This window comes from Ascidiella aspersa, chromosome 1, assembly GCF_963924565.1.
Source record: "Ascidiella aspersa chromosome 1, kaAscAspe10.2, whole genome shotgun sequence".
NCBI classification, from domain to species: domain Eukaryota; kingdom Metazoa; phylum Chordata; class Ascidiacea; order Phlebobranchia; family Ascidiidae; genus Ascidiella; species Ascidiella aspersa.
In genome coordinates, this window is record NC_139447.1 from 2,461,697 (window position 1) to 2,473,365 (window position 11,669).

Here is an 11,669-nt window from a genome sequence, read left to right on the forward strand (position 1 = left end):
AGCCTCGCTTGGGTGCCGTTACTTACTTTTTTGATCACCGAAACTCTAAGGTCTTTTACACTGTGTGATCCTTGGTTAAAATGTTCGCCGACTGGTTTCTCCATATGTCCATGCCTTATGTCACTTTTATGTCCATTCATGCGCTTTCTGATTGTTTGTCCAGTTTCTTCTAATAATACAACATTTAACATATTGTACTGCATTGCTCCTTTGTTGAAAAGCAATATTTATTGGTAGGGAATTAAAGTATAACGCCTTCATGATAGAAACAACACAACCAGTTGAGTTTCCGCTTTAGACGCTGTTGTTTTACTTGGTCTACGCTGCGCAATACAAAGCAATAACAACTTGGTATGAAATCACATGCACACGCGAAATAAAAATCGCACTTGGGCAATCTGCATTGCAACATATTTTTAAAGTAAACTGTTGCATTAGTTAAGGTCCACTGTTTCAGATAGTTTTGGCTTCTTGGGAGTTACCAAAAACACTAAAAATAACATTTAGTGATTTAGCGAGTTAAAATATTTAGTTTAAGGCATTGTTATAAACTTTACAATTAAGTTGGGTCGGGTTGTGAATTTAAGGCGATTAAACAATTTAATTCACGCGTTTGGTTTGGTTCTGTATTTCTTATTAGACGTCATCTTATCACTCAAATATATTTCAACATTTTGTCTTAAGTTTTGGTTATTAATGTCTCGATTTATCTTCACGATTCTTTTGAACTTTGTCAGCATATCCACATTACATTTACCTTAGCACAGTGGTTCCACTAACCCTCTAAACCCATACCACTAAATCTAACCCTTTAACCTCAACCCACTAACCCTCTAAACCCATAACACTAAATCTAACCCTTTAACCTCAACCCACTAACCCCATAAAACCCAGAACACTAAATCTAACCCTTTAACCTCAACCCACTAACCCCATAAAACCCAGAAAACTAAATCTAACCCTTTAACCTCAACCCACTAACCCTATAAAACCCAGAACACTTAATCTAATCCTTTAACCTCAACCCACTAACCCTATAAACCCAGAACACTAAATCTAACCCTTTAACCTCAACCCCCTAACCCTCTATACCCCAGAAAACTAAATCTAACCCTTTAACCTCAACCCACTAACCCTCTATACCCCAAAAAACTAAATCTAACCCCAACCAACTAAATCGAACCCTTTAACCTTAACCCACTAACTCTATAATACCCAGAACACTAAATCTAACCATTTATCCTCAACCCACTAACCCTCTATACCCCAGAAAACTAAATCTAACCCTTTAACCTCAACCCACTAACCCTCTAAACCCATAACACCAAATCTAACCTTTTAATCTCAACCCACTAATTAACCCACTAACTCTATAATAATCAGAACACTAAATCTAACCATTTATCCTCAACCCACTAACCCAAAAAACTAAATCTAACTCTTTGATCCCTCTAAACCCATAACACCAAATCTAACCCTTTAACCTCACCCCTCTAAAACCCAGAACTCCAAATCTAACCCTTTAATCTCAACCCACTAACCCTCTAAACCCATAACACCAAATCTAACCCTTTAACCTCAACCCACTAGCCCTCTATACACCAGAAAACTAAATCTAACCCTTTAACCTCGACCCACCAACCCTCTATACCCCAGAAAACTAAATCTAACCCTTTAACCTCAACCCCTAACCCTATAAACCCATAACACCAAATCTAACCGTTTAACCTAATAGTCTGTTCACAAATTTGGGACTTTCAATTGGAAGAATTATATAAAAATTAAGCCACATGAGAAAAGGGGAATTTAACTTAGTTGCAACAATAAGCAAAATCAAGTATATCATACAAAACACTATTGTCAAGGTCGTGGTTATGCAGTGCTTCGTATTATTAACGAGCTACTTGATACTTTTCAGAACTTAAGTTAAAACATGTCAAACCGTCAAAGTGATGATGCAATGACTCAGATAAAAACAGAGAACGATGAAGGATTTTCTGATGATTCTGTTGCCACGATAACATATTGGTCATCAGAAGAACATCAAGCTCTAAGTGAAGATTCTGATTGTGAAGGACCAAGTGGCTTGGATCAAATAGACATTCCCCAGAAGGATATGAGTAAAGATAATTCAGCAAAGAACAAAATTACAAACAACAACATCGAGTTTCGATGCAACATTTGCGAAAAGTTGTTCAAAAAGCGACATGAGCTCAACTCACATTTGTCTAGATTCCACTTCAAGAAACACAAATGCAAAGTTTGTGGAAAACTTTTTGGACAAATTGCCGCTCTTAAAAACCACGTGCGAATTCACACTGGTGAAAAGCCCTTTAAATGTGCTTATTGCTATAAATGTTTTAGTCATGTTCAAACCTTAAAACCTCATGAAAGAATCCACACTGGCGAAAGGCCGTATGGGTGCAAAGTTTGTGGCAAATGTTTTTCCCGGGCCGGGCATCTCAACCAACATAATAAAATACACACTGGAGAAAAACCTTACAAGTGCAAAGATTGTGGAAAATGTTTCACACGACCGTCATGTCTCAACCAACATAATAAAATACACACTGGAGAAAAACCTTACGAATGCAAAGTTTGTGGAAAATGTTTTATGCGGGCAGGAGATCTTAAAGATCATGAAAGAACTCACACTGGAGAAAAACCTTACGAATGCAGACAATGCGGAAAATGTTTTAGCGAGACATCCAATTTTAATAAACATAAAAGAAGGCACTCTAAAGAAAAATCCTTCAAAAACAAAACTTGCGATTAGTTTTAAATCATACAAAAACATATACGTGTAAAGCATTTTTGTATTATATTAAACATAGAAAATGCACATTACATCATTACAGAAAATGAAACACAATGGTTGTAAATAATTGAAAATATATTTGTGACATAAAGAAAATGTGAAAATGCGCGAGCGTCGAACATATATTTATGTGCAACTTTATATGCTGTACTTTCTGCCAATTCAGCAAAAATTAAATGAAGGACCAGTTCACAAGACTGCATTAAATTCCCAAAATTAATGAAGAATTCTATATTTTTTTACCAGCTGTACATATATACATTTTGAGCTATTATTATCGTTAAAGCAGTGACTTTAAGTTTTAAAATATTTATTTAATCTTAATCTTTTTGTCGTCGAAATGGTGTTAAATAAATTAATGGTTCCATTCCCATACCCTCTACCTACAATGTTTGGCGTTGTTTTGTCCATTTAGCCTACAAAAATATACCTAAAAATTATTTTTAGTTCTATAATAAACATATTCCAATATAAAACATAACAATGATTGTAAATAATTGAAATTTTATCTGTCATTAGAAATGTGAATATTTCGCAAGCTTTGGGGGCAAACTTCCTCTGCTGGACTTTGCTACTTCAACAAAAGTAAAAATGGCGGACCAGTTCATAAGGATGTATGTTTATTGTTTTAAATAAAACGGGATGCTTTGTTTTTTTACCCACCGAGCCTTTAGAGTTATCATTAAAACAGTTGCTTTAAAGCGTGAAATCTTCATTTAATCTTGTTAGTTTTCTCATCGAAATGGTTTTAAAGCGTTTGTAATTATCGATGTATATAATTTGTATGTGTAACCCGTTTCAAACGCTGTCATGACATTTGCCCTTCGCATTTTAAAATCTAAGCCATCTTGTTGCGTAAAGGAATGTACAAATTATATGTTTTGTGTTTTATAAACGCTACATTTTAAAGGGCATATATAAAAATGATTATTCAACAACACGCATCTGAGGTTTTAGAAAGAGTTGCATATTAAAAACCACACATAAATTAACATTACAGAAAAACACTTGAGTGCTAAATATGTCAAAAATGTAAGGTTATGATACAAGTCTTACAAATATTTTAATAATGGCAAAATAGATTTAAATTTTCTCTGGTATTTAATGCTAGTTATACTGTTGATTCAGCTCTTCAATTAATCTTTACGTCGTCCGGGTGCGACTGTGCTGGTAACAACTTTAAACGCAACAAGATTTTCATTTTCTCGCTGAGTCAAGGTAATTTCGTTTAATTAGATTTGCGGCAATAAACTAAAGATAATAAATATACCAGGATACTGATTTCTGTTGTTTCCGTTTAAATTTTGGATATATAAGTTGGTGGTATTTTAAAGTTTTATAGTTATTAGACAATTTCGACGCAAAAGTGAGTAACTTGCATTCCACAATTCATGAGTTTAAGGATCTGCATTAAATTAATTAAAGTATATATTTATGCAACCACGCGAGGACTCTGAAGCCACAATAGAATGTTGGAACATGAAAACAAATGATGAATATTGTGGTTATTTCACAGAATGGCTTCTTTAAGGCCAGAACAGCCGAACATCGTCGTGTTTATGTTCTTTGAAGCAGCAACACTGAAATAATACAACAACACAGGATAAACTAGTTTGTTGCGGAATTATTTCTGATTTTAAACAATTTGACCATAATTAATACTATAGATGCGTAACAGAACTTTATCAATCTTTGAAACAAATATCTCAAAGAGTCGCATGTGGCCTGCGAGCCACAGTTTTTAAACCTGTTAATGTATATTTTGTTTGTACCTGGATAATATACGAAATAGACCACGTTCTTGCAGTGAACTTTGACTTAATACTGGTTTTGGTTCGCCCAAAAAGACAACACAGTGTTCTAAGGTGAAAAGTTTTATAATTGTTTAAAACTATATCAGTTATAAATCAAGACATCATGGTGCAAGCGATAATCTCTTTGCAGCTGTGATATATAACACTCTGCTAGCAGCAGCGTTGCGTGGATCGAACCCGTCGTTATCCTGGCTTACTGTGCAGTGTTCGCCGCTTTGTTAATCCGGCGCCAGGACAATTATCACCGTTTATCTGAACAGGAAACATCTTGTCGTTCGACCCGATAAAACCAACCAAGCAAACGTGTTTAACGTTATATAAGTGTTGGACTGAGTGGAGTTTGCTTTATGGTACAAGGCTGTAGCCTACTGACTAGTTGTTGTAAATATATATTATCTATGATTAAAAAGAAAGGCTGTAAGGCGGAAATCACTAGTTTATGTAAATTAATGATGAGCAAAGTATATATAAATTTGTTATTATTATGTTTTATCACAATATTGTTTATATACAACACTGGGCGGTGATATAAACATAGAAACGACACCAGCTTTAGGTACGACGATGCTTTATTAAGAGAGACGTCAGGTTTTCATTGGGCGAATCTAATTTCTTATGGATTCCAAGCAATATAAATTTGAAAAGTGGTTGGTTATATTTCCTATTAAAGCTCTTTCATCCGGTAGCTTGAATTCGTTGAAGCCTTATAAATAATAAAGTGAAGTTAAAGTAGTTTCTTAGATTATAAGAACCAGAGCCATTCAATCCTAACAGTCGTTAATATAAAGTGGTTGGAAAAGATATAATTTGTGCAAAACTCGTTTAAATGCGATAGGTGGTTGATTCATAAATCTTTATAGCATTGCAAATTTTAGATTTGGACAACTGGTGTCGCTGCAAACATTTTCAATGCATATTTCAAATGTGTTGGTTCCCGTAAAACGTCGTTATGGTTAGCGAGTGATTGTAAATCCTTCCTGTCTAATTAATGTCAAGTATCAATCAAATATTATTGCGCAAGCGGCGAACTTGTAATTCAACGCGTTTGTATTGCAAAGGTAACACTCGGTCTTAAATATGGAACAACATAAGCTGCACAGGGTTGCTAAAACGATTAGGACGATAACCTGCGTTGTATTTACACGTGGAATAATTAAGCAGCAGGATCGACGCTAGTAATGTTGCATTCTTCGCATCGAATTCCATCGCCAATAAACATCATAGATTGTATCACAGTCTTATTTAACGAGACTTAGTTTTTTGTAATCAGGTTAGGTTGTCCATCTTTGTTGTGTTATTAAATCACTAATAAATATAGTTTACCACACTTTTATTTTTCTAGAAATAAATAAACATGTCACACCACCAGACCAACTTTGCAACAAAATATTTGAAAAACCACAGCGATGAGGGATTTTATGATAATTCCATTGCCACCATTACAGATTGGTCATCACAAGAACATCAACCTGTAAGTAAAGAGTCCTATTGTGAAGAACAAAGTGACTTGGATCAAACGAATACCAAGAAAGAACAAAGCAAGAATCTTTTAACACACAATACAGAGTTCCGATGTTACGTTTGCGAAAAGTTGTTCAAAAAACTTGATCTGCTAAATAAACATTTGTCTAGAGTTCACTTCAAGAAACACAAATGCGAGGTTTGTGGAAAACAATTTGGAACAATTTTCGAACTGAAAAACCACATGAGAATTTACACTGGAGAAAAGCCTTTTAAATGTAATTTTTGCGCTAAATGTTTCAATCTAGCTCAAAACTTGAAATTGCACGAACGAGTTCACACAGGTGAAACACCATATGACTGCAAAGTTTGTGGAAAAATGTTTCACTTTCGGACAAGCCTTAAGCATCACAAAAGTGTTCACACTGGCGAAAAACTTTACGAATGCAAAGACTGTGGAAAGTGTTTTAGCCAGACAGGACATCTTAATAGACACAAAAGAACGCACTCTAAAATAAACCTTTCAAAACTTTTGATTAGTTTTGAATCTCACAAATAGTTATATCTGTAAAACTTTATTTATAATATATGAAACGTAGAAATTGCTTCACAGAAAAAGAAACGCAACCATGGCTGTAATAGTTAAAGATATATATGCAACTTGAAGGAAATTGTGAATATTGCGCAAACTACAAACTTGTATTGATGTACAACTTCCTATGCTGTACTTTATGCCACTTCAGTAAAAGGGAAAGACCAGTTAGGCCTAATAAGGACGTCTTCAACTTATAAAATCAATTTAGAAGCGGGATTCTGTATTTTTTACACGTAGAACCTTTATGAAGTTTACTTTTACTCATTGATATGGTTGAAACAGTTGCTTTAAGTTGTTTTAACCCTGTTCTTTTTATCGTCGCAATGGTGTTAAATAAAGGGTTTGCAATTATCCCTGTGCCATCCGTATGTATTAAGCTTTACTTTTCGGATAAAATTTAAGCAATCTTGTTAAGTAAAGGAACTACTTATTTATTTTATATATCGCTATATTTTTAGGACGTTGTACACCCCTGTCTTGTGATTGCAAGGTTATTTTTTGGTATGAGATGATTTATGGAATGTGGAGCTATTTGTATTGATGCACACACAAAAAAACGCATTTCAATTTTATGTTCTAGCAATACACCAAACACCTTTAAGTTTTGTTTTGCATATTTATTAAAATTAAGCAGTTCATATTGAAGAGTTGATCTAGGTCAACTTTTTTCCTTTCACACAGCAGCCATGGTTGCATTTTCAGTTTAACTAGATTTTAGCTATTCTGTACAAAAACCGCCAGTACCAATTGATATACAACAAACAACACACCACTTTTACTTTATATTCTATTTGTAATAAAATATGAATATAGCTTTGTAACTCTGGGGCCAAGACACACTGTGGGGCACGAGCATAGTTTGGTTGGGTTGAAGCTTCTGACTCTCGCTTTAAGGTTGCTTGAAGGTTGTGTGCGTATAACTCGTGAGCCAACCACAAGACGTATAGGTTAATAGAATTGTATTATATGATAAGCGAACAACCAGTTAAACTATTGAAGGCGGACAAGTTAGCATATAGCAGATGCTACTTGCAATATAAAAGTTGCGAACAGCAAGACGATAACTGAGAAGAAGTCTTTCTTACAAGCGGAAGGCGGTCTTAAGTACTCAAATAATATAATAATGCAAGCCAACAACTTAATGCAAGCCAACAACTACTTAGCACTTTGGAGCGAGTAGGCGATAAATCTGTGGCATAAGCAAATACATCACAAAAGTTACTGTAAACACAATCTTTTAGTCGGTAAGTTATAGCCGTGCGCTACAACACCACCAAAAAATAAAAAAATATCTCTGCAAACGGCCAACAACTAGAAATGAATGCTAACCGTTGAGATAGTTTAAAATGTTTTCAACATTAAATTTTCCACTCCAATCCTAGCTGCTACATAAAACCAGTGCGCCTTTACCTAAAACTAGACATGCGTTACACAAAACCAATCTGTGTATATAAAGCCATGCTTTGGGGGCTAAAGAAATGAACAGCTATTGGTTTAGACTGCACTTCTGTAATGCGCGCATTGGCATATAGTTTAACATAGTGAGGTTAAAATGTTGCTTTAAAACACATAGGAGTTATATTGCACTAACAGCTAGGCAACTGTATATCAACAAAGATAAAGCACTATTATACTGTTCAGTATGCGTAACGTTCAGTACCTTATGTGTATGGTTGTTTACAGTGCTGGTAAGTTTAATGCTAATCGATGGAAGAAAGTTAAGTATTATTTTGAACATCAAGACAATTAGTTAGTCAGTGGCTTATATGTTGGGTTGGGGAAGCATTAGTTTCATCAACGATAAATGCAGGATTCATTAAAGCAAATGTCACCAAAACATTCCAATGTAGTAGTAAGAATAAGAGCATTTTAAAAGCAGCATCGATAATTCGAGCAGCCACTGATTCATTTTTTTCTTTTTATGCTGCTACGCTCCAGTACGCACGGTTGCTAGTAATATAGCCTGAGGCTTTTGTAAGCTGACTTAGATCAAGTGATTGAGCGAGCTAATGTAGTTGCACGATTACAGTAAGTACATTTTTTTGAGCGATTGAGCGAGCTAATGTAGTTGCAAAGTACATTTTCGTGTCTGTTAACTGCTGCAAGAAGTAATAAAGTAAAATTAGGAGCTATTTTATTATACGAAGTCATTTGATAGGAAATATTGCAACTTTTACAATCGTTGAAGCATTAATGTTTGCGCCACCAGGTATAAACCAGATGAACATATTTTAGTAGCTTATTATCTTGTATCTAATGGTTACAGAAAAGTTATGTTGTTGTTCAAATATTCTCTGCTCATAATACAGTAGGTTAGAAAAAAAGAAATGTTAATCCTTTTGGATAATACAGTAAGTTAGAAGTAGGGAATGTGGCGTTTTGTGAATGCAATAATTTAAAAGGATTGATATACTAGGTTAGAGGAAGTGAGGCATTTTTTTCTTACTGATAATACAGTAGTTTCAAAGTAAAGAATGTGTTTGTTTTCGGATAGCACATTAAAGGCTCATTTACACTGCAAGCGACGCTGGATCGTTTTTAAATTGATTTAATGCAACCGTCTACCCTGGCTCGCTTAAGCGTCGCGCCGAATCGCTTGCGAAGCGAAAAATCGCTTGACGCTTGAAACCTGACCCTGGAGTGCAGGGAATCCGTTTCGCTGTTTATGTTAATTTTTCTATATTCGTGTATGTTTTAGTAAAAACGTTAAGTACTTGCAAAATTTTGTACACATTTAGTGCTTTCTTTGGGCAGCATATCAAATGCTAGCCTTTCTGTACTAGTTGTTTCTATTTTGGCGCTGGTTTAGATTCCTACCACATTTTTTCTGGTATATTCAAAATTGAAATTGCAAACTCGGAGAATAAATTAATATGGGTGAGATTTTCATTAATAAGGTTAAAGGTTTCTAATTGCCTTACCATGACAGGAATGCAAAAAAGAAAATAGTTGGCAGCAAGTTAACTAGTTTAAATATTTGAGGTGCGTAGTTGACTTAAAATATTAACAAACACTAATTAACTATTTACGGTTATCGCGTTTTCACAAAGTAGTTTTATTACACTTTTCATTAGTAGTATGGATGAGGACGAGTAAACTCGAATTAGAAAACTCTTTTTTCGCGTTTTGAGCCGACACTTTACTGCTTTCTTAAATGTAATTTAACACGTTTTTAAGTGCAAAAAAAGATCCGAGGCCTGTCTCATTTACAATATTCTTTTGAAACAATTATTAAATCAAGGCACAATATTTGGGTTAGGGTGTCGGTTAGTGTTCAGGGTGGGTCAAGTATTATTATTTAATAATATTGCTTAGCCTACCCAAAGCAGCTTAATCCAAATAATGTTCTTTGTTGTAGGATTTTATACCAGCGCCCGACTCTGTAAGCATTTTCATTAAATATGATCAACATTTATTTCAAGTTTCACCTTTTAACCTTGACTCTCGAGCGCCACCGTTAAACACGCGAATTTGCGCTGTAAACGCATCGTCGCAAGCGCTTAAGCTCCCCTCGCTAGTAGTGTAAATTGGCCTTAACTTAGAAGTAATGAACCTGGGTCGTTGCTGGTAATACAGTCAGTTAGAAATAAGTAACTTGTTCCTTTGCACATTTTACCATGAGCTTAAAGTAAGGAATGTGGCTATTGGCATCCAATGGTGGCCAAACCATAACGGGCGCATTGTGGTCTCAGGTTCCCCTGGCCCCAAAGTACTTTCACTACAGACTGGTGTTGTGTTTTCATAGTTTAACTGGCTGGTTATATTTTGCCACAATATAGGTTAATGATACCATGATTAACTATGTGCTGATTTTTTTAAGATTTACAAAAAAAACATGTCGAACTATGAGATTGAAGTTGCGTCAAACGATTTAAAATGTCAGAGCGATGATGGATTTTCTGATGATTCTATTGTCACCATTACAGAATGGTCATCACAAGAACATAAACCTCTAAGTGAAGAGTCCGATTGTGACGAACAAAGTGACTTGCATGAAATGAATATCAGGAAAGGACAAAGTAAGAATCCGTCAATACAGAATACAGAGTTCCGATGTCACGTTTGCGAAAAGTGTTTTACGAGTAGTATTAAACTGAAAAGGCATTTATCCAGAGTTCATTTTAAGAAACACAAATGCAAGGTTTGTGGGAAACTTTTTCGAGAAATTACCGCACTTGAAAACCACATGAGAATTCACACTGGAGAAAAAAATGTGCTTATTGTGCTAAAATGTTTCAACCATGTTCAAAGTTTAAAAGTACACGAAAGAGCCCATCATGGGGAAAGACCATATGAGTGCCAACATTGTGAAAAAAGTTTTACACGACCGTCAAATCTCAGTCAACATATTAAAATACACACTGAAAAAAAAACTCACAAATGCAAAGTTTGCGGCAGGAGTTTTAGCCAGTCAGGAAGTCTTAAACATCATGAAAGAATTCATCCGGAAAAAAATCTTACAACTGTGTTTATTGCGTTAAACGTTTCAACTGTGCTCAAAACCTTAAAGTACACGTGCGAGTTCACACTGGTGAAAAGCCCTTTAAATGTGCTTATTGCTGTAAATGTTTTAGCCATGTTCAAACCTTAAAAGCTCACGAAAGAATCCACACTGGCGAAAGGCCGTATGGGTGCAAAGTTTGTGGCAAATGTTTTTCCCGGACCGGGAATCTTAAAGCTCATGAAAAAATTCACACTAAAAACAAATCTTTTAAATGCCCTTATTGCGAAAAATGTTTCAGCCATGCTAAAACCTTAATATTACACGACCGAATTCATACTGGTGAACGACCATATGAGTGCAAAGATTGTGGAAAATGTTTCACACGACCGTCATATCTCAACCAACATAATAAAATACACACTGGAGAAAAACCTTACAAATGCAAAGTTTGTGGAAAATGTTTTCTACGGGCAGGACATCTTAAAGATCATGAAAGAATTCACACTGGAGAAAAACCTTACGAATGCAGACAATGCG

General features: G+C 35.1%; 1 protein-coding gene across 1 annotated transcript; it reads left to right on the top strand.

The window, feature by feature from the left end:
- Nucleotides 1–1,933: 1,933 nt before the first annotated feature.
- On the top strand, nt 1,934–11,279 carry LOC146166522 (uncharacterized). The gene is made up of 3 exons (XM_083388089.1): nt 1,934–2,428; nt 10,509–10,897; nt 10,940–11,279. The coding sequence occupies exons 1-3, from the start codon at nt 1,934–1,936 to the stop codon at nt 11,277–11,279; spliced, it is 1,224 nt and encodes a 407-aa protein (XP_083244215.1).
- Nucleotides 11,280–11,669: the final 390 nt, after the last annotated feature.

Coding starts and splice junctions, on each gene's coding strand:
- LOC146166522 (XM_083388089.1), top strand. CDS start 1,934: ATGTCAAACCGTCAAAGTGATGATGCAATGACTCAGATAAAAACAGAG. Junction 2,429..10,508: donor AAAGGCCGTATGGGTGCAAA/GTTTGTGGCAAA, acceptor GATTTTTTTAAG/ATTTACAAAAAAAACATGTC. Junction 10,898..10,939: donor AGAATTCACACTGGAGAAAA/AAATGTGCTTAT, acceptor CCATGTTCAAAG/TTTAAAAGTACACGAAAGAG.